General features: G+C 39.9%; 1 protein-coding gene across 1 annotated transcript in view; it reads left to right on the forward strand.

Annotated features, from left to right (window-relative positions):
* LOC127636985 (mitogen-activated protein kinase kinase kinase 1-like) overlaps window positions 1-24,492 on the forward strand; it is a 110,718-nt gene that overhangs the window by 76,889 nt on the left and 9,337 nt on the right. The window contains exons 10-18 of the mRNA XM_052117804.1: window positions 7,327-7,587; window positions 10,420-10,541; window positions 11,410-11,501; window positions 12,133-12,325; window positions 13,535-14,801; window positions 15,178-15,330; window positions 20,160-20,322; window positions 21,600-21,731; window positions 22,748-22,890. Of these exons, the coding sequence (XP_051973764.1) occupies window positions 7,327-7,587; window positions 10,420-10,541; window positions 11,410-11,501; window positions 12,133-12,325; window positions 13,535-14,801; window positions 15,178-15,330; window positions 20,160-20,322; window positions 21,600-21,731; window positions 22,748-22,890 (2,526 nt within the window). The remainder of the gene's footprint in view (window positions 1-7,326; window positions 7,588-10,419; window positions 10,542-11,409; window positions 11,502-12,132; window positions 12,326-13,534; window positions 14,802-15,177; window positions 15,331-20,159; window positions 20,323-21,599; window positions 21,732-22,747; window positions 22,891-24,492) is intronic.

The following is a 24,492-nucleotide window of genomic DNA, read 5'->3' on the forward strand; positions in this document are numbered from 1 at the left end:
GACTGTGGTGAAGTCAGCGAAAACCGTAGAGCTGCGAAGCAAAGAGGTCGCGAGAAGCGAATAACAACTGAGGTAAGATAGCGCGTACTAGTGTTTTATGCACTTGGTAAGGGGCGGGTCCCTTACCGAGCATTGGACACGCGCTTCTGTCTGTCAGGCCAGACTTAGTGCAATTGGATGCTTCTGCAGAGGTCAGGTGCGGATGCCCTTCCCATAGGTGGATCTCGAACACGAGATGATGAAAGAGAACTGCGATTCATCACGGTTAACTTGGAAAAAATATGACAACACGGCATATTAGATAATCAGTATGAATAATGGAAGCAGATATTATCAGACATAATTTTTTTAATTTTTGCCAGATCATAAAAATTCTTAACGGTTGAATCTAATGTTGATTGATGATATCAAGTCATATTTCATCACAAACCAAAGTTCTATTTAGCATAAAGAAAATAAAGCATGTTTTTAGTACCAATAATATTGTTTGCATTATGATTTACATATTTATGACAATTAAGCACATTAACCCCCAAATAAATGTTCTTATTATTATGCAAAATAAAATATAAAATAAACCCTAACCCGGACACACTTTCATTTTAATCAGCATAAATTGATTTAGTACACAAAATACTACCATGATGTGTACTTGCGAATGTACTTTACCATTTAAATGAATTATTATTATTATTAGTGGTGCTTGCAAAGCATCACTATTGTAATCTCACATACTTATTAGTGGTGCTTGCAAAGCATCACTATTGTAATCTCACATACTTATTATTTTTCTTTTTATTAGTGGTGCTTGCAAAGCATCACTATTGTAATCTCACATACTTATTAGTGGTGCTTGCAAAGCATCACTATTGTAATCTCACATACTTATTATTTTTATTAGTGGTGCTTGCAAAGCATCACTATTGTAATCTCACATACTTATTAGTGGTGCTTGCAAAGCATCACTATTGTAATCTCACATACTTATTAGTGGTGCTTGCAAGCATCACTATTGTAATCTCACATACTTATTATTTTTATTAGTGGTGCTTGCAAAGCATCACTATTGTAATCTCACATACTTATTAGTGGTGCTTGCAAAGCATCACTATTGTAATCTCACATACTTATTAGTGGTGCTTGCAAAGCATCACTATTGTAATCTCACATACTTATTATTTTTATTTTTATTAGTGGTGCTTGCAAAGCATCACTATTGTAATCTCACATACTTATTATTAGTGGTGCTTGCAAAGCATCACTATTGTAATCTCACATACTTATTAGTGGTGCTTGCAAAGCATCACTATTGTAATCTCACATACTTATTATTAGTGGTGCTTGCAAAGCATCACTATTGTAATCTCACATACTTATTATTATACTTTTTATTTTTATTTTTATTAGTGGTGCTTGCAAAGCATCACTATTGTAATCTCACATACTTATTAGTGGTGCTTGCAAAGCATCACTATTGTAATCTCACATACTTATTATTTTTATTTTTATTTTTATTTTTATTTTTATATCTCTTAACAAAACTTCGGCACCTAACTCGTCCCGCACCGTTTGGCATAGACCCACGAATGAGGTGTCAAATCGAACGGCCTATTGAGGACACGTGTGCTATGACTTTTATAAGCTGATCGGGGTACGGTATTTGCCCCAGGGGCAAAAAAGCGGCCGAAAAATCCCATAGACTTAACATTGAGACAAACTTTGACGCGTCACAGCTCCGAGCGAGGATTTCGCAGAAACGTGTGATTTGCCACATTTGAAGAGGCTGGCAGGCTCTGTAAGAGCATACCTCAATATGGGGTAAAAGTTGCACCCCTGGGGGCAGGAGCTGCCCAAAGTTGCCCCAATTGACTTACAATGGTGTAGGACGGCCCATGAAATGAAAAGGCATAGGGATTTGTAATTGAACATAGCTCTGGATCACAGTGTCATAGAGACAAGGGGCCTGGGCTCATTTTACTCAGACGACCAATCAGTCTCTCAGGATCATTGCGAAGCTATCAAGCCACGCCCTAGCAACCATTTAGAGCACCTTAGCAACAAGTCCCATAGACTTCTAATGAAAGAGATCAAAGGGATATCTCCGGCTAGAAGTGTCATAGCAACACAAGGGTGGTCTCGTTTGACTCGGGACAGCAAACAGCCAATCATGCATCACCTCAACACTTCCTAGCCCCTCCCTAGCAACCATTGTCGAGCACCTTAGCAACCAAAATCCATAGAGGGATATCTTCCATTCTGAATGTCACAGAGGCATGGGAGTTGGTTTATATCATTCATACTGACAAGCAGCCTTTGGAGATTTCATGATTGGCAGCTGCCAAACCACTCCCTAGCAACTACACAGAGTACCCTAGCAACCGTGTAGCAAATCACTATATCTCTGCACCACAAAATCAGTACAGACTTCTGGGTTGATTTATTTCAATCAGGATGGCAAGGAGACTTGATTAGTATCACTATGGTAACTGCCTAGCAACCAGATGGGGTTACCCTAGCAACCGAGTAACAAATCACATATCTCTGCACCACAAAATAGTCGAGACTTCCGGGTTGATTATTTCAATCAGGATGGCAAGGAGACTTCATTAGTATCACTATGGTAACTGCCTAGCAACCAGATGAGTTTACCCTAGCAACCGAGTAACAAATCACATATCTGTGCATCAGAAAAACGTAGAGACTTCTAGGTTGATTTATTTCAATCAGACGCATGAATTTATTAGTATCATTATGTCAAGCATGCTATCTGATGAGTTTTTCCAGCAGCAAGCACCAACTCACATATCTCTTCAGGAAATGTGACCTATCTAGTTATACTTATTTCATTGATGTGATTTATTAGTATTTTATGATCTGCCTTAACAAATGAGCTTCAGCACCTAACATCACATCTCTGCACCGCTTAAGCGTGAGACTCCACGTTAATGAGGTCGATCAAGATCGAACGGACCTATTGAGGACACATGCTGCTATGACTTGTTATAGCGATCGGAGTAAATCGCGTATTTGCACCAGGTACTACTCAGGATTCATTGCAAAGCTATCACTAGGCCACTGCCTAGCAACCATTTAGAGGTTACCTTAGCAACAAGTCCCATAGACTTCTAATCAGAAAGAGATCAAAGGTGATTATCTCATCAGGATAGCAAGTGTCATACCAACACAAGGGTGGTCTCGCTTTGCAACTCAGGGGTCAGCAAAGCAGCCAATCATGATATCACGCATCAACGACTTCCGGTAGCCCACTCCCTAGCAGACTATTGTATCGCAGGCACCTCTAGCAACCAGAGAATACCATAGCAGCGATATCTTCACATTCTGAATGTCACAGAGGCATGGGAGTTGGTTTATATCATTCATACTGACAAGCAGCCTTTGGAGATTCATGATTGGCAGCTGCCATGGTCACTGCCTAGCAACTACACATGAGGTTACCCTAGCAACCGAGTAACAAATCACATATCTCTGCACCAGAAAATAGTACAGACTTCTGGGTTGATTTATTTCACTCAGGATGGCAAGGACACTTGATTACTATCACTATGGTAACTGCCTAGCAACCAGATGGGGTTACCCTAGCAACCGAGTAACAAATCACATATCTCTGCACCAGAAAATAGTAGAGACTTCCGGGTTGACTTATTTCAATAAGGATGGCAAGGAGACTTCATTACTATCACTATGGTAACTGCCTAGCAACCAGATGGGTTTACCCTAGCAACCGAGTAACAAATCACATATCTCTGCATCAGAAAAACGTAGAGACTTCTGGGTTGATTTATTTATGACCATAATTTTTGTTCTTTTCAAGCATGCTATTTGACGAGTTTTGCCACGGCAAGCACCACTCACATTTTCTTCAGGAAATGTACCTATCTAGTTATACTTTTTATTTTTATTTTTATATCTCTTAACAAAACTTCGGCACCTAACTCGTCCCGCACCGTTTGGCGTAGACCCACGAATGAGGTGTCAAATCGAACGGCCTATTGACGACACGTGTGCTATGACTTTTATAAGCGATCGGGGGTACGGTATTTGCCCCAGGGGCAAAAAAGCGGCCGAAAAATCCCATAGACTTAACATTGCGACAAACTTTGACGCGTCACAGCTCCGAGCGAGGATTTCGCAGAAACGTGTGATTTGCCACATTTGAAGAGGCTGGCAGGCTCTGTAAGAGCATACCTCAATATGGGGTACAAGTTGCACCCCTGGGGGCAGGAGCTGCCCAAAAATGCCCCAATTGACTTATAATGGTGTAGGACGGCCCATGAAATGAAAAGGCATAGGGATTTGTATTGAACATAGCTCTGGATCACAGTGTCATAGAGACGAGGGGGTGGGCTCATTTTACTCAGACGACCAATCAGTCTCTCAGGATCATTGTGAAGCTATCAAGCCACGCCCTAGCAACCATTAAGAGCACCTTAGCAACAAGTCCCATAGACTTCTATTGAAACAGATCAAAGGGATATCTCCGGATAGAAGTGTCATAGAAACACAAGGGTGGTCTCGTTTGACTCGGGACAGCAAACAGCCAATCATGCATCAAATCAACACTTCCTAGCCCCTCCCTAGCAACCATTGTCGAGCACCTTAACAACCAAAATCCATAGAGGGATATCTTCCATTCTGAATGTCACAGAGGCATGGGAGTTGGTTTATATCATTCATACTGACAAGCAGCCTTTGGAGATTCATGATTGGCAGCTGCCAAGCCACTCCCTAGCAACTACACAGAGTACCCTAGCAACCGTTTAGCAGTAACTATATCTCTGCACCAGAAAATCAGAGAGACTTCTGGGTTGATTTATTTCAATCAGGATGGCAAGGAGACTTGATTAGTATCACTATGGTAACTGCCTAGCAACCAGATGGGGTTACCCTAGCAACCGAGTAACAAATCACATATCTCTGCACTAGAAAACAGTACAGACTTCCGGGTTGACTTATTTTACTCAGGATGGCAAGGAGACTTCATTAGTATCACTATGGTAACTGCCTAGCAACCATATGGGGTTACCCTAGCAACCAAGTAACAAATCACATATCTCTGCATCAGAAAAACGTAGAGACTTCTGGGTTGGTTTATTTCAATCAGGATGGCAAGGACACTTGATTAGTATCACTATGGTAACTGCCTAACAACCACATGGGGTTACCCTAGCAACCGAATAACAAATCACATATCTCTGCATCAGAAAAACGTACAGACTTCTGGGTTGATTTATTTCAATCAGGATGGCAAGGACACTTGATAAGTATCACTATGGTAACTGCCTAGCAACCAGATGGGGTTACCCTAGCAACCGAGCAACAAATCACATATCTCTGCACCAGAAAACACTACAGACTTCCGGGTTGACTTATTTCACTCAGGATGGAAAGGAGCCATTTATTGTATTACCTTGGTAACTGCATAGCAACCACATGGGCTTACCCTAGCAACCGAGTAACAAATCACATATTTCTGCACCAGAAAATCGTACAGACTTCTGGGTTGATTTATTTATGACCATAATTTTTGTTCTTTTCAAGTTACAACATGCTGTTTCACGAGTTTTGCCACGGCAAGCACCACTCACATTTTCTTCAGGAAATGTACCTATCTAGTTTTTATTTTTATTTTTATTTTTATATCTCTTAACAAAACTTCGGCACCTAACTCGTCCCGCACCGTTTGGCATAGACCCACGAATGAGGTGTCAAATCGAACGGCCTATTGAGGACACGTGTGCTATGACTTTTATAAGCGATCGGGGGTACGGTATTTGCCCCAGGGGCAAAAAAGCGGCCGAAAAATCCCATAGACTTAACATTGAGACAAACTTTGACGCGTCACAGCTCCGAGCGAGGATTTCGCAGAAACGTGTGATTTGCCACATTTGAAGAGGCTGGCAGGCTCTGTAAGAGCATACCTCAATATGGGGTAAAAGTTGCACCCCTGGGGGCAGGAGCTGCCCAAAGTTGCCCCAATTGACTTACTAATGGTGTAGGACGGCCCATGAAATGAAATGGCATAGGGATTTGTATTGAACATAGCTCTGGATCACAGTGTCATAGAGACAAGGGGTCGGGCTCATTTTACTCAGACGACCAATCAGTCTCTCAGGATCATTGTGAAGCTATCAAGCCACGCCCTAGCAACCATTTAGAGCACCTTAGCAACAAGTCCCATAGACTTCTAATGAAAGAGATCAAAGGGATATCTCCGGATAGAAGTGTCATAGAAACACAAGGGTGGTCTCGTTTGACTCGGGACAGCAAACAGCCAATCATGCATCACCTCAACACTTCCTAGCCCCTCCCTAGCAACCATTGTCGAGCACCTTAACAACCAAAATCCATAGAGGGATATCTTCCATTCTGAATGTCACAGAGGCATGGGAGTTGGTTTATATCATTCATACTGACAAGCAGCCTTTGGAGATTCATGATTGGCAGCTGCCAAGCCACTCCCTAGCAACTAAACAGAGTACCCTAGCAACCGTTTAGCTAGTAACTATATCTCTGCACCAGAAAATCAGAGAGACTTCTGGGTTGATTTATTTCAATCAGGATGGCAAGGACACTTGATAAGTATCACTATGGTAACTGCCTAGCAACCAGATGGGGTTACCCTAGCAACCGAGTAACAAATCACATATCTCTGCATCAGAAAAACGTAGAGACTTCCGGGTTGACTTATTCTCTACTTTCTGGACTGGGATGGAAAGGAGCCATGTATTGTATTACCTTGGTAACTGCATAGCAACCACATGGGCTTACCCTAGCAACCGAGTAACAAATCACATATTTCTGCACCAGAAAATCGTACAGACTTCTGGGTTGATTTATTTATGACCGTGATTTTTGTTCTTTTCAAGTTATAACATGCTGTTTGACGAGTTTTGCCACGGCAAGCACCACTCACATTTTCTTCAGGAAATGTACCTATCTAGTTATTATTGTATTACAATAGACTCCTGAGGGTTGCTAGAAGATGTGCTTCATTTTCATGTCACTATGCAAAAAAAATCTTAATGCCAAGAAAAGCTTAATTATCTTAATGCAAAATAATAATAATAAACATATGTTTTTGTGAGATTAAAAAAAAATAAATCTATTTAATTTGAGCTATTATTATTATTTATTTTTTCTTAAACGGCATTAACACAGATCATCAGCTATAAGGACTGACTAAACTTCCTTTATTGGTGCAAATATAATGAAATAAAATCAAAGCTGTTCCAGTATCATTTATTCAATCATTGCTTGAGTTGACAAGCTTACTCTCTCTTCACATTTCATGTGTTGTTCCCTCAGGTGTTTGGTTTGGAGCTGGTGGGCTGTCTCTTTTCCCGTAACTGGAACATCAGAGAAATGGCTCTACGACGGCTGTCGCATGACGTGAGCGGTGCTCTCCTGCTGGCCAATGGCGAGCACTCTTTGGCCGGAGCGGGTGCTGGGGCAGGGCTGGGTACAGTCGCAGGGGAGGTGTCTGGTGACGTGGTGGTGGAATCCTGCTGTAGCGTCTTGTCCATGGTCTGTGCAGACCCTGTCTACAAAGTCTATGTCGCTGCACTGGTGAGACTCTACACCCCTGTATTAAGAGCACACTTACCACTGTTACAGCATCTGGAGACTCAGGACTAGGGGACAGCAGTAGCTAAAGGCACATCAGTAATGTCTATGGATGGGAATCATAAGGAATTTAGTGGTTCTGATTTCACTTTAGGGGCACTTAAGGGGCATGAAACCGTATAAAAAATGTGTTTGATGTTAACCGATATGTACATCATTAAAAACAATTATTTTTAATCCTAAAGAGAAAGTAGTTCAGTATTTGTGTAAACAGATAAAACATTCTAAAATAAGAACTGGTTTGCATTTTCCAACCCCAGTACTGTAATGGTTAATGGTTCTGTTTTTATAAAGGTTTTGAGCACCACAATTTAATTACCATGTATGTATATTGTTTAGGTTACTTAAGCACTTTATAATTCTAAAATTAAGTCGTTATGTGCTCTTTAAATATTATTTGTTTTCAAGCATTGTGATCACATATTGGTGATGTTCTTGGGAACTCCCTTAACTGCCATCTCACATGCCTGACCGCTGCAGTTATCATGTGCACACTTCAGTCACATGTGTACACAGCGTGTAACTGCTCCTGTCACGATCATATTGAGCAGCGAGGTTTCAGTGCTGCAGCAGGAGGTTGCACAATATTGCAACAACGCATCCTGATAGACTTTATCATCAGAACAGGTTACACTGAAGCCAGAGTATTAACCATAAATAGCTCACTTTATTCAGGTAGAATAATGGATCGGTGCCCTTTGCTCTTTCATTTAGCTTTAAAAGTATAAATAATAAATTCCACCTTTTATTATTTAATATCTTAAATAAATATTCCTAAAATATTAAAGGCAGCTATATACATATTTCCATGTATAAAGATGCATTATACTGCATACAATTAATACATATATTATAAAGACAAAGTGTTGTTTGCAAAATTAACTAATTGGCTTTTCTATTTACTTTGTATAAGGTTGACAGCATGTTTTACAGCATTATAAAACAGTAAACATTTTCAGTCCATCTCTAATTCTTGTGTATAGTGCTTTTTTGTGATAATTGTGTTCAATGATTTCCAACCAGTCTTTTGCAAGCAGAATAAAACAATGTCGAATTCAAAACTAGCACCCCCTTTGCAGAGGTTCCCAGACACCAGTTTGAAACCTCCTGATTTATTCAGCTGAGGTTCATGTTCTTGAGTCTTTTGCTGCTGCTTGATGTTTTGCAACTAATAAATAGTTTATGCCTTAAAGTGAGTATATGATGCTGCAAATGACACAACCTGCACAAACGTAATACAATTCCACTGTCATAAGAGCAAATATATATGAAAAATAGTCTGGCGGGCTGTGAATGTCCCTTGAGGCATTGCATGGAGCTTGTGTGGGCAAGCAAGGTGGGATTAATACTTGGGAGAATTCAAATTTTTGATCCCATTTTATTACAAAAGTATCCCCTCACCTTTTTATTAGCAGGGTTTCCATCCACTTTTTTACTAACATTTTTGAATATTGCATATTAATGCAAAAGAATGTGCAAAAATGTGCATAAGATGCTCGTTTTAGGTGGATACATTTATATTCAATAAGAAGACATGTGCATAAACTGTGATAGAAACACATCTACCCAATATGTTCCTACAGAAATTCTATAGGAATATACTAGATGTGCATTAAAATAAGTCATGTGACTTTGCCTCAACAACCAAGCGTAATAATTCACTCAGAGAATATAATCAATATCATCACATAACATCTCAATTCTGAAATGGCGGAACAGAAGCCTAGTTTTCCTACCAAACATTAAGTCCATCGTTGCGTTTTGTCCATGCGCTCTAAAGCCCAAGTCATTTTTTACATGAAGCAAAAGAGCCACAGTGGCTTCATGCCAAGAAGCCCAAAACTTTCAATTCAAATAATGCAAAATACAGTGCAATGACCAGTAAGACACCATTATGGCTGTTACATTTTCAGTTCATTTACCATGTGTGCCAGAAAACTTATTTTGGACCCTTGTTGGTGATTTTTGGCCAGATCGAAGTATACAATGAATACAGCGTCAACTTTTAGTTTTTATTTCCGCCTGAGGTTATCGGAGCCTTGCCAAAGTTCGAAAGGACAACAAACCACGGTGGCTAGTTATACAGTTCACTTCAGAGCAGGAAGTCTGGAAGCAGCAGGGATCTGCAGACTGAAGCTGGAAAGAAAAGTTTTCTTTTTTTTTTCTTACTCTTTCTCCTCCTTTTCAAAAACAATAGCTCTTGCAGCATGGACTTCTGGGACGTTGTCCTTGCCTCGGGCCATGAGCTCCTGTGAGACGCCTTTTTGAAAACAACAAGCTTTTGTCCTTTTGGGGTTTTCCAGCACAGTTGAATTTTGCAGTATTCTTCATTCACAGACCAAGAAAGAGCAGTTGCTGGGTACTAAAAATATTACTGCAGTGTAGTGAAGGAGAATTATTTGAGCCAGATTTACAGTGTTTTGACTTTGTGGTAAAGTGTGTATATTTGTGCGTGTGTTGTTCATTCAGGAGGGTTGTGTGTGCAATCAGTCACTCTGGGATTCGTTGTCAGAGTGAACTCTGTCCTGTACACACACAATAACATGCATGGTGAAAAGTGTTTCGTTTTCATTGAAGACCAGTGGCTTCCTATTCTATATTGGTCAAAGTGACTAAATCTTCAATCAAACCATTAGAAGTGAATCGAGATGGAAATCAGAATCATTAAATTCTGCCTCATTTTATTTCACTGCAAACCTTTAAACACAAGCCACAATTCTGAATGTCTGTTGTTTTGTGTTTGTTTGTGGGTCTTATGTTTGTGCTGTATTTCAGAAAACCCTGCGAGCGATGCTTGTATACACCCCTTGTCACTCCCTCTCAGAGCGCAGTCGATTACAGCAGCTGCTGCGGCCCGTGGTGGAGACCATACTGGTCAAGTGTGCAGACGCTAACAGGTGCAACCCTCTTCCACAGGCCTGGCCTGCAGTTAACAATCTACTGCCACCTAGTGGTCAGGCACTGTAACAATCACAGATGAATAAGGGTGTTTTTCATTCTATGAACTTTAAGTCCTATTAAAAAAAAAATATAAATTTAAAAACTTTTAAGTGGACCAAAAAATGGAACAAGGTGAAAAGGACCCAGTTCTGTTTGCGCTCACAACTGGCCTTGAAAGTGGGTTCAGATCTCTTTTGGTCCACTTGTTAAAGAGTCTGTGATACCCAACCCACTGTTTAAAATATAATATTGATGATGATAATTATTATTATTAGTGCTATATTTAATGTTAAGAGTACAGTTAGCTCTACATACTAATGTTTGCCTTTTAAAAAGATTTAGCAGCGTGTGTACACTCTACATCTGTATAACATATACACTCAATGAGCACTTTATTAGGAACACCTGGTCACCTTATTCATGTGCTTTTCTAATCAGCCAATCGTGTGGCAGCAGTGCAATGCATAAAATCATACAGATACGGGTCAGCAGCTTAAGTGAATGTTCACATCAACCTTGTTGATGAGAGAGGTCAACAGAGAATGGCCAGAATGGTTCGAGCAGACAGAAATGCTCTGTGCATTTGTAGTGAGCAGAATAGCATCTCAGAATCCACAACACGTTAAACCTTGAGACTGATGGGCTACAACAGCAGAAGATCATGTCAGGCACTTTATTAGGACCATAGAGTTCCTAATAAAGTGCTCCGCGAGTGTATATTGCAATACAGAAAAACATTGAGAAATGCTTGTTTCATGTTGACTTTAAATTCTCTTTTTGGGTAAGGTTTACCATTTGTATTTATTTTTTGTATTTTGCTCATAGTCGAACCAGTCAGCTGTCTGTATCCACTCTACTGGAGCTGTGTAAGGGTCAGATGGGTGAACTCACTGTGGGGAGAGAAATCCTCAAAGCAGGTACAAATCTCATCAACATCCATTTAGGCTGCAACAGAAAACACATCCGTGCCCTAAAGACCCAAAGCTGTAGAGAAATCCATATAAATATTGCTGTAGATATGTTCCCTTGAATTTTCCTTTGTTTTGCCATTTAGCTCAACACTTGTACTGATCTCACAAAGTCTACTCTACACGGCCGTCATTAGGACAATTATTATGGTGCAGCCTATAAATGAAGTCCACTAACCAGACACAATGCAATACGTTTCCAGAGACAAGGGAATCTCCTACACTTAAATGACTAATAAAATCAGAGATTATAACAAACCATCTGTTTTTAAAGTTTTAAAATTTCTGTGAATGATGGCTTAAATTCAGTCTCTCATACAATGGCTTCAGAGGACTTAAGCCTAGGATTTCAACATCTTATAGACTACTATTATGGTGCTTTTTTTTTTTTTTTTTTTGCCTTGAAAGCCTCTAGTCACAATATAGTTTCATAGTATAGAAAAAAGCATCGTGAACATTCTGCGAATGGGTGTTCTTATTTTTGGGTGAACTCTTCTTTTAAGGGGGGCCTTCCATACTCCTATTTTCTTTCTATAAAGTTATCATTCTGTTGAAAAGCATCTAAATGTGTTTCTCTTAGGCTCTCTTGGTATTGGTGGAGTTGATTATGTGCTGAACTGTATTTTGGGCTCTAAAACGGAGGCTAATAACTGGCAGGAACTGCTGGGTCGACTGTGTCTGATCGACAGACTCTTACTGGAATTTCCTGCTGAATTCTACCCTCATATAGTGTCAGCTGGAGAATGCAGCCAGGCCCAAAACATTGTGGAGAGGTACAGAAATTCATCCTAATATTACTGACATTCTTTTCATGCTTTATAAAATAGCAGGATTTAAAAAGTTCAATCTTTTGAAATGACAGTAGTTGTCCTGAAAGAGAAAACTGGCCTTTGAAGAAACTTTTAGGCTAATGCCCACTATTGCAGCCCTTGTGGCAGCCACCGTGCTGAGAATACGGTGTATTGCATGCATTGCACAATTAATTGTGGTCCAACACATTTCTGAACACATTTAGGGTAAGGATTAGGGTTGTTTTGGCCTAATTCTCGACATAATTGTTGTGAATAAGATGTGTTGCAGTTTGAGATTTCTGATGTATCGTTCAAACTCTAGTTGGAGCAGGGCTGTACGCTTTTTGAGGTGTTAGCGCTAATGCTAGAAAACAGAAAAATTTATTGGCACTAGTTAAAATGTATTGGCACACAGAAGAATGTGGTCGAAATGGCTTTTTATTTTATTTCATATTTTTAACGATTTGATATATATTTGTATTACTATAAATATTCATCACAAGATCAATTATGTTGCTGCAACACCCTTTCTACTACCACAGAATATAAATTTTGTTCTAAGTAATAAAAAACTGTATATTTTGATTGTAAAATGTTAAGAATAGACCACTGAAAAACCCATATCCATCAAACACCAATCTGTAGATAATTAGAGGAATGCATCCCACTGTACTGTTTCCCCTCAATCCCAGAAACATGCTGAATCCAGTATTTTGGAGTCAAAAGCACCACTGTATAAGATCATCCTCAAATTGAGAAACAAGATGCTCGCAGACCTTGAGGGCAAATATTAATATCTTGTGTTTTTAGTGATTGCAGCAGTTTCTGCACTTTAGCTGTTTTGCGTAAAAACTGAGTGATCCGCGTGGGACCTTGACAATGTGTCCACGGCAACTGTTATTTGTCATTCAAATTTATCGTTACATATATTAATTCTTAAACGCAAATGCGAACAAAACTGTCTCGATGTACACCAAATACAGTATTATAAATTGCAGCCTGATATGTTTCGAGCTTGTGTAGCTAGAAGAATCTGCACTCAAATGCTAACATGGAGTATGTTTCAGTCCTATCTAGTATCTAGTCATAATGGTTGTGAATAAGAAATGTTGCAGTTTTACTTTTCTGATGTACTGTTGAAATTCTATGAGTATTGTTCTAGAGATTCAATCCATTTATTTAACATTTCAGGTACCAGAAGTTGCTGCCTCTTTTAAGTTTTGCACTGCAGTCCATCGATAACTCTCACACAATGGTGGGTAAGCTTTCTCGTCGTGTCTTCTTGAGTGCTGCCCGTATGGTGGCTCGTGTGCCTCATGTCTTTGTTAAGCTACTGGACATGCTCAACATCACAAGCTCCACTCACTACGCCCGTATGCATCGCCGTCTCCTTGCCATTGCTGAGGAGATGGACATCCTGGAAGCCATCCATCTGGGCCTAGAAGACCTCCAGGCTGAGCACAGCTCACACTCAGATGCCTTCCAAGAACCCTCAGCCCCAAATAACTCTCCCTGCACCACTGAAAGAAATTCCCCCACCCATGGCCTACAGCAGCCCACTGCCAAGATGGCTCGTCCAGGTCAAGTTAGTTCCAATACTGTAGATGATATAACAGAGCGACTCTCAAACGTTGTCACAAGCCCTGCTGAATTTCCAAAGCCCCCCATTCAAGCCCGAAACAGACCTTCTAGTCAATGTTTGAACTCTCCCTCGTCCAGTCATCCCCCGACCCTTCCCTCATTGGCCAATGCCTTAGCCTTCCCTCCAGACAACCCCAAAGCCCTGCCACATAGTTCCATGCCCAGCAAACTGGCCCAGTCTTCACCAGGAACCCAGCGCAAGTTGTCGCTGCAGAAGGCAGTTAGCGGAGGGGTTTGTATCAGTAAGGACCCAGAGAAGCTGCCAAGCTCCTCTTTGTTGACTCGAGCTCTTCGTCTGCCCTCGAGTCATATCCATTGGCCCAGACCTACACGACCTTCTCCTGCTGCCTCATCTGATGGAGCTAAAGCTTTAAGCTCAGGGACGAAGAGCAACATGAAACTGGACCTTCAGGATGTCAGGTCTGGAGACAATGTGGCTTGCGGTGGAATGTGTACTTTTACCCCCAGCGAGGACACAGTCTTCACTCCGGTGGAGGAGAAGTTCTGTGATCTCGAAGCTTTGGCCGAGCTCAACTCTAGCATGGAGGACCTGATAGAAACCTCCATACCTGCGGTGGACAACACTGTCACCTTCCAGTCTGAAGTGGCAGTGCTGTCACCGGAGCAGGCAAATACAAATGATGACACGTACAGTGAGGATGTGACCCAGAACCAGAAGTGCAAGGAGAAGATGGAAGCTGAGGAGGAAGAGGCCCTGGCAGTGATCATGGCCATGTCAGAGTCACAAGATGCCCTGCCCATCATCCCGCAGTTACAGGTGGAGAAAGGAGAGGACGTGATTATTATTCAGGTGGATGTAAGTGCAAAGTTTCCCCTTCTGTAAACTAATATTCTAGTCAGCTTTGCTCAAACAGTGCAGATTGGTTTAAAAATGAGGGTGGATCATTTGTAGGAAGACATTTCCTACAACAATGTTGATGTCTAGATTGTAAGCCTTATTCAGTGAAAGTTCAGCTTCAAAGTTAGTGTTATGGATAGAGTTAGGATTAGAGTTTTACTCCAAACTTCATGCAGGTTTTTGCAGGAAGAGGGTTAGACTATTTGCAGGAAGAGGGTTATCATTTAGACATGTATGACCACTAGGTGCAAATGATGATTTTTTTAAATGTTTGGCTTCATTGTTTGTTGTTTTTTTTTTAAATTTCCCCCTCTATTTTGCTTTTCATGGTCAGACAACAGAGACTCTGCCTGGTCATACCAAAGCAAAGCAGCCATATAGAGAGGGCATGGACTGGCTCAAGGGTCAACAGATCGGCCTGGGTGCCTTCTCCTCATGTTACCAGGCTCAAGATGTGGGCACTGGCACACTAATGGCTGTCAAACAGGTGAGAAAATCTGTGACACCGCCTGAACACTTTGTTAGTGAAAGTTTTCTTTGCATTTCTGTTTGTATATCATACATCAACATAATCTTGGTAAGTCAGATCAAGACCATGGCACTTAACAAATGTGCTAAAAAAAATATAATAATTTGAAGAAAAAAAATTATATTTTGACAATAACTATATAAATACAGTGCTGTGAAAGTACTTGTCCCCATTCTTATTTCTTCTGTTTTTTTATATCTCTTTTTAAAATTAAAACAAAAGCTATCTGAGTAAATGCAAAATACAGTTTTTAAATGATAATGTTAAGCATGAAGTTATCCAATACCAACTGGGCCTGTATGAAAAAGTATTTGCCCCCTTAGTTACTAAATCACCAAATCTATGAAACTGCATTCATAATGGGGTTCAGCTGGACTAGACACACAGGCCTGATTACTGCCAGCCCTGTTCAATCAAATCTACACCTAAATATAAATTTTTACAGCAGCATGAATTTGGCTAAAATGTCTCACCCCGTTGCACATTATGCCACGGTCGAATAAAAATTCCAGAAATTATGAGGGAAAAGGTGATTGAAATACATCAGTCTGGGAAGGGTTTCAAAGCTTTTGAAGACGGAAGGCTCTGAGACTCCAAAAAACCACAGAGAGAGCCATTATCTCCAAATGGAGAAAACTTGGAACAGCAGTGAACCTTCAAGTGGCCAACCTTCCAAAATTTCTCCAAGAGCACAGCGATGACTCATCCAGGAAGTCACAATAAAGCCAAGGACAACATCCTAGGATCTGCAGGCCTGTCTCGCATCAATAAAGGTCAATGTTCATGACTCCACTATCAGAAAGACACTGGCCAAAAATGCCATCCATGGAAGAGTGGCGAGGAGAAAACCACTGTTAGCCCAAAAGAACATTTTAAGGCTCGTCAGAATTTTGCCAAAACATACCTTGATGATCCTTAAACCTTTTGGCAGGACTTTCGGTGGACTGATGAGTCAAAAGTGGAACTGATTGGAAGACAGGGGTCCAATTACATCTGGCGTAAATCAAACACAATTTCACAAGAAGAACATCATGCCTATGGGCAAGCATGGTGGTGGTAGTGTGATGGTGGGCGGATGCTTTGCTGCCTCAGGGTTGATTTGCAATAATTGAGGGAAACATGAATTCTGCCCTCTACCAAATAATCCTAAAGGAGAGTGTCCGGTCATCGGTCCATGTGTTGAAGCTCAAGCACAACTGGATTATGCAGCAAGACAATGACCCATAGCATAAAAGTCCATCCACACCTGAATGGCTCAAAAGAAGCAAAATTATAGTTTTGGAGTGGCCTAGTCAAAGTCCTTACTTGACCATGATTGAGATGCTTTGGCAGGACCTTAAACTGGCAGTTCATGCTCAAAAACCCTCCACTGTGGCTGAACTAAAGCAGTTCTGCAAAGAAGAGTGAGCCAAAATTCCACCACAGCATTGTGAAAGACTGATCTCTAGTTATCTGAAGCATTTGGTTGCAGTTGTTGTTGCTAAAGGTGGTACAACCTGCTATAAAGTTTAAGACGGCAGTTCATTTTTCACATGAGTGCTAACTTTTTTTGTTTCAAGTTTGTAATAATGTACAGATTTAGCTGTTTCTGAAGGAAATTGGTACATTAATTTACCAAAGTGGCATTCAACTGATCACAAAGTATAGTCAGGACATTACTCATGTAAAAAAATCGCACCATCAATATTTGAAGTCATTTTTGATCAAATCTAGACAGACCACATTTCCAGCAGCCATCATGCCAACACCTTATCCTTGAGTAATCATGCTAAATTGATCATTTGGTACTAGAGAATCAATTGTCATAATATCAAACACGGTTGAAAGCTATTTGGTTTGTTAAATTAAGTTTTAACATTGTGTTTGTTTTTGAGTTGCCACAGTATGCAATAGTCTTAAGGTCAATATTAGCTCAAAAATGGCAACAACAAAAAAAGAACCAGCTTTCTCTAAAAACACATAAGTCAATCATTGTTTTGATAAATGAAGGCTCTACAATGCTTGAAATGGCCAAAAAAATGCAGATTTCACACAAAGGTGTATACTGTAGTCTTCAAAGACAAAGGACAACTGACTCTAAAAAGGACAGAAAGAGATGTGGAAGACCAGATGTACAACTAAACAAGAGAAAAGTACATCAGAGTCTCTAGTTTGAGAAATAGATGCCTCACATGTCTTCAGCTGACAGCTTCATTGAATTCTACCCGCTCAACACCAGTTTCATGTACAACAGTAAAGAGAAGATCAGGGGTGCAGGCCTTATGAGAAGAATTGCAAAGAAAAAGCCTCTTTTGAAACGGAAAAACAAAATGAAAAAGTTGGTGTGGGCAAAGAAACACAGACATTGGACAACAGATAACTGGAAAAGAGTGTTATGGATCTTAAACCCATTGAGCTTTTGTGGGATCAGATAGACTGTAAGGTGCGTGAGAAGAGCCCGACAAGAGACACATCTATGACAAGTGCTACAGGAAGTGTGGGGTGAAATGTTACCGGAGTATCTGGACAAACTGGCCGCTAGAATAACAAGGATCTGCAAAGCTGTCATTGCTGCACATGGAGGATTTTTTGATTAGAGTTCTTAGAAGTAGTTTAAGAAGTTCTGAAATACAATTTCAAATTGTAATTGTAATTTTTCATGTTATTAATGTCCTGACTATACATTGTGATCTGATGAATGCCACTTTGGTGAATAAAAGTTCCAATTTATTTCTATAAGAACAAAATCTGTACATTATTCCAAACCTTTGGCCACCAGTGTGTGTATATATATTTAAAAACTGTATTTTCTGTTTACTCAGGTTGCCTTTGTTTAATGCTATATCTCGGTTGAAGATCTAAAACCATTTTTTATGAAAAATACACAAGTAGAAGAAATCAGGGAAGGAGGCTATATTCACAATATAGCACATTATTAGGGCCCAAGCCTTGAAAAGGCAAAGGCCCTATTGTTTTCGTTAGGATTAATATTATTATTATTTTTTATTCGACTATTCGGGCACTTTTGGGGCTCTTAACGTGCTCGAAAACTCTTGAATCTTTGCACACGGGTCAGAACCCGCGGCCATTTGGGCCGGGCTGAAGCTGGTACCCGGGCGTCGCAGGGGGGCTCGACAGCGCCCCCTGGAACAGGGTCCGAAAACTGGGTCAATAACTCAAACAGGCTTGCATGTAATAATATGAAACTCAATACACATATAGATCTCATCGTTTCATATATCCTTCATACTTTTACTTTTTACCTCAGCCCAACAGGAAATCGTCTATTTAGGGTTTTTTGGAAAACGCATGCAATGGAATTTGAAATACTCCTAGAGAATTCCACCAATCGCCACGAAACTCAGTCAGCATGAAGTCAAGACGTTGAGGATGAAAAATTGCCGGATTTTTGATATCTCGAACGGTTTGGCCGTGGCAAGGAAACGAAATGATGGCACGAAAAGAGAAACAGGAAATGTGTTATAACTTCTACATACATTAATTGATCTCGATGAAACTTCAGCGGTGTGTTCGCTGTAATAGGCCGATCGCATGGATGTGACTATTGTGAGTCAAAGTTATAGTGCCACCAACTGGCAGAAGGAAGTGTGTCACTTTCAAAATGCTTTGAAATCACCCTCTTATGTCTCAAGTGAACAAACACACCAACAGAAAGACAGATATTTTGGTTTGAATGTGGAACACATTGCAAATGAACTTTGAAGCTCCAAAAAGCACATAAAGGGAGCATAAAAGCAAGGAAGTGTGTTATAACTTCTGCATACATTAACTGATTTCGATGAAACTTCAGCAGTGTGTTCGCGGGAAGAGGCCGGTCGCATGGATGTGACTATTGTGAGTCAAAGTTATAGCGCCACCAACGGGCAGAAGGAAGTGTGTCACTTTCAAAATGCTTTGAAATCACCCTCTTATGTCTCATGTGAGCAAACAGACCAACGGAAAGTCAGATATTTTGGGTTGAATGTGGAACACATTGCAAATGAACTTTGAAGCTCCAAAAAGCACATAAAGGGAGCATAAAAGCAAGGAAGTGTGTTATAACTTCTGCGTACATTAACTGATCTCAATTAAACTTCAGCAGTGCGTAAATTATAATTACATTAATAAACCTGTACAGAGACCTCCGGATAAATACTGGCCTTCTGGATTTACACATTTAAGTGCTGCAAAAGATATTGACCTATGACATCCTATGACATAAAAAATTATTCTACATTTGAATTACCTCATAGATGTGACTATTGTTCACGTTCATAGGCCCTGTCCCAAATGGCACACTTCATATGAATTTTCAGTCTTGTGTACTTATTTCGTGTGTCCATTAACTCCATGAGACCGTAGGGTGTCTCATTTTTCATTGTAGGTATCAGAAGGGTGCTCACGCATACTTTGTGGTCGATATATGCCCTCCATGCGCACTTTTGCAGAGCCCACGCTGATGCGAGCTCTACAGCACACGTCTTCTCGACGGTCAAAGCGAGGTTACGTTATTGCCCATCGTGCACAGCGACCCTAAAGGCACGGGGGTGGCGGTGCCACCAGCGACCCTAAAGGCACGGGGGTGGCAGTGCCACCGGCTTGGGCCCGCCATCGCTGCTTGCAGCTATATTATTTTGCTTGAATGTGTCCAATAAATTGAGCATGTTGTGCCGTTAAAATTGCTCATTTTACAGCTTCAACAGACTTTATTTTGCGTTGCTTTAGTTTTTGCTTTGATATTCTGGATTTGACCGGTAATGCAGAAAATATTTTATGCAGACATAATTATTGGTGGTTTTTACCTATAGGTAACATATGTGAGGAACACCTCCTCAGAGCAGGAAGAGGTGGTGGTGGCGCTGCGAGAGGAGATTCGAATGATGGGCCTCCTCAATCACCCAAACATCATCCGGATGCTTGGAGCAACCTGTGAGAAGAACAATTACAACCTTTTTGTCGAGTGGATGGCAGGTATGTTATACTGTTTTGTAGGGCGGTATAACGAATATCTTAAATCGTTGTCAGAGTAATTTTTTATCATGGTGACTGTATATATCACTATAGAGCTATTTTTGCTTGAAAGTAAAGAGTTCTGAGACATTGGTATGGTATCCATTAATGCTGCATGATTGATTGAATTAAGATTGAAATCGCAATATGCCCTTGCATGATTACCAACCCATATAAGACTGTGCATTCAGTGCTTCAGTCTGTTTCAATTAGCGCTGTGTGAGCAAGTGGCTCCCTCTAGTGATCTTGAATGCATTATCCATTATACCCCTATAATAAAAAATTTAAAAGGGTTTTTTGTTGCTTTTGCTAAAACTTTATATATTTTTCATCATCTTATAAGATTTAGTTGTTTTGTTTTTTTATCTTTGATGTATCTTTCATTGTGGATCTCTTTTAAAATTTTGGCCTGTCATGTGTTCAACAGTTCAACAATCCATGTTCAATAGAAATTCTTTATTGTTTGATCAGTAAAAAAGCTTTTGTACTCCTTTTGTACATTTTTAAAGCATCATTCCTATAAGATAAGTGGCAAAATATCGGTATTGGCCTATATTTGTGGTTAAAATTGGAATAAGTCAAACATTTTCATATCTGTGCATCCCTAGTTCTCACATGTAAATAATGTAAAGCAGTCCTGCTTACTGATAGCCCACGGTAGTGTTGGGGACAAGCTAACTAAAAGTAGTGTTTAGTAAAGTTACTTAAAAGTGACACTAGTAACTTAACTATTAACTAATTTTAGAGTAGCGTGACAGTACTATTTTTACAGCTCTTTTCACAAAAGTATAGTTTTTTCAGTTACAAGGTACTTTTTTCAACATGTAGCCACTGCATCATAGCATCACAAAGCGCAAAATTTTTATCACGTTGTATAATGAGCATGCAGCAATTCCACCATGTGAACTGAGGCAGTAATCAAACACACTTACCTAAACCATCTTCTCTGTCTCTCATATCATATGTATGGTTGGAAAGTCCAAAACATATAAGGGAATTTGTTTGTTGGTACAGTTCATGATTTTATTTAATTATAATTTAATAATAATAATAAGAATAATAAGAATAATAGGCAAGCGCTTCTTAACTTTGTTGACCGTATTTGTGCCTCTGTGGACGTTATTCAGTGAGAAAGAAAATATATACAGAGTTTTTAGATTAAAGAGATTTAGATTACCATTTTAGCCATTAGATACTGCAGCAAAACTGATCTAACTGGCACTATTCTTTGTCTTCAGGTGGTTCTGTTTCACATCTTTTAAATAAGTATGGTGCCTTCAAAGAGGGTGTGGTCATTAACTACACTGAGCAGCTTCTGCGAGGTGTCGCCTACCTCCACGAGAACCAGATCATCCACCGGGACATCAAAGGTGAGCTACAGGCAAACCCAAGCCTACAGGAAACAACTTTTGTTTTGTGCTGGGAGGAATGGTTTCCATTTTCATCTTAGTGTACTTTTCTTGGTGCTCTCGTAGGTGGGGGAAGATAGGATGTTGTTAATTTTCCTTTTGTGTGTTTTAAGCTTGGTTCATAAACATAGTAAGCTACCTAACTAGGCAGAATTTGAAGGCATCATAGGCACTCCTGGCACAAAGGCTGTCCCAGAAGGGAGACTGCAACATTATACTGCCTTTTAAGAAGACTTATTTTGGCCATATTCTAAGGCGTTATTGGATACATGGGTAATTCTCATGAAACCTGTCAAGGAAATATACTATTGTACTCTATAATCAAAAGAAACCTCTTTCTTTTTTTCATAATGGTCCTAAAGGCTTTCATTTCTTTTTGCTAATTTTATTATTGATTTGGGGTTAAACCATGGGCTAGCATCCATGATGGGTGGACAAGTCAAGAGAAATGCTGATTTTAAATGTACTTTATGATTTACAAACAGTACTTCACTAATAGTATGATTTAAAAAAAATTTGATTAAAGATTATTTGTCTTTTATGCTTGAAGTATCAAGTCATTAGCTTGGCAACATGCCTTGTTGCCAGTGAAGATCATTTCAGATCAGTCACTTATGAGGTTATGCTTCAGTTAAGTCCAAAGTATACTTTGTTTTTGATGTGAACACTTGGTGTCTGTGTAAATCGAATGCTAGGCTGTTAAATGTATACTTCAATTGACTGTGGGCATATTCACTGGTGGTATGCGCATGCGCGCTACCACTGCTGTGAGAGACTATTGCTCTCTTTTGACTGTTGATTAAGACTAGCCTTTGAACATGAGAATTGTTCCATGATAGCTGCATGTCATTTTATAAGGTTCTCTTCCACGCTTTCAATATAGACATCTTCAAGCTTTTGTAGTTGTCAGTGTGGCAGCTCAGTAGGTTTTGGAACAGAAATTAAGAATGTCTGCCTTCTCATTTTGACCTGTGTAGGTGCCAATCTACTCATTGACAGCACAGGCCAGAGGCTGCGGATTGCTGATTTTGGGGCAGCGGCGCGATTGGCCTCTAAGGGCACAGGGGCTGGAGAGTTCCAGGGTCAACTCTTAGGGACCATCGCCTTTATGGCTCCAGAGGTAAGACTGATTCCCCTCTTCAACTGAAATGATGCTGTTTCTTGTGTCGGAGCCTGTGCTGTGATTTGGCAGTTAGTAGAACAGTGAACTTCCTCTCAGAACTGGCCTGAGTTGCTTGCTGACTTGAGAGCTGACTAAATTACTACATAAACTGCCCACAAATAAATATAGTGCATCTTCAATAACCTTGAGTGAGTAATTGAATAGCATTCAATTATTCATTCCATTCATTATTCCTAACTTTTGGCCACCAGTGTATATGGGCCTTAAGCCCATCTGTCTTGTTCTCTCCTCTTCACCTTTCTGACTGAGCACCAGTGTGTAAGCCAAGGGTGCGATGATGTAAAAGTCATGTGATGATGTATTCATATGTGATGTTACAAAGGAGGGAAAATCCAAATGAGACATTTTTGCATCTTGGTTTAAATAAATGCTAATTTTTTTTTTAATTATTATTATTGAGGTTTTGATTCCTGAAACTTACAGTATTTTTTTATAATACAATGAACTTTTAATTGTCAAAAGATCAAGAAAATGTTTTTTCCTCATGTCCCAATCCCTTTAATGTCAGTGTCTTTCAACAAAGCCACAAGTTTGGGCACATCTTGGTGTGCTGTTCTGAGTTACGTGGCCAGTCAGAAAACATCACAAAGTGGATTTAGATCTCAGTAACTTGAAATTGCAGTTCTTTTGAAGCAGCCACAATTGGCCGGCCCCTTAATTCCTTGTTGTCATTGTGGCCCCAAACTCTGTTTAATTAGGCAACCGTTCAGCTTTCCAGTAGAGTATTCATTACTGAAACCTCTTCAAAATGAACAAGCTGTCTTTTGTCTGGGAACTTCTCTCTCTCTCTCTCTTTTATTTTCTAACAAAACTTCTAAAGTGTAAAGCAGATTTACTTCTACAGCTCCTTTTAAGTAGTCTAATGAAATGGACCCAAGCAAAATGACCTAAATCACTAGTATATGTCTGCATTTATAACCAGTGTGCCTGTATCAGCATTTTGACACGCATAATAAAATTATTTGCAAGGTTGATTTTTACCAAACCTGGCACGTGTGCCATAGTTTGCCAATCCATGTATTAGAGCAGTACTACTCAGCCGTTGAGCTATCTTTTGCACCCAGCGTTATGAATTAAAAAATATATATATTCATCAATAGCCTATCAAATGTTCATGAATTGTGAGGTGTCCATTATCCAGAGTATTTACAGTAGCTCTTTGTATTGCTGAAACACAGCACTGTTAGAGAGGGAAATAAACTCCAAAAGGATGTAATGAATGCAACGAACAACAAAGAATATCTGAGCAAAGCTGATGTATCATGAGAGCAGCGGTTAGTCTGCGAGCACCTTCATAGGAACCTTATGTCTGTCAATCAAACATGCGCACTCGCTTGAATCACCCATCCGCATGAATCTGTCAAACCTGTTTGAATATCTTAACAAAGATATATGCTCGTCATGAGATAAATAAACATATCAGTGTAAATGGTACAAATTAACCATGTAAACAACAAAGAGATCCCAAAATATGTGTATAGCAATTTCAAATCATATTTTTTGATGGAATACATTTATCTATTTTCTTTAAAAGCTGAA

Source organism: Xyrauchen texanus, chromosome 44, assembly GCF_025860055.1.
Source record: "Xyrauchen texanus isolate HMW12.3.18 chromosome 44, RBS_HiC_50CHRs, whole genome shotgun sequence".
NCBI classification, from domain to species: Eukaryota; Metazoa; Chordata; class Actinopteri; order Cypriniformes; family Catostomidae; genus Xyrauchen; species Xyrauchen texanus.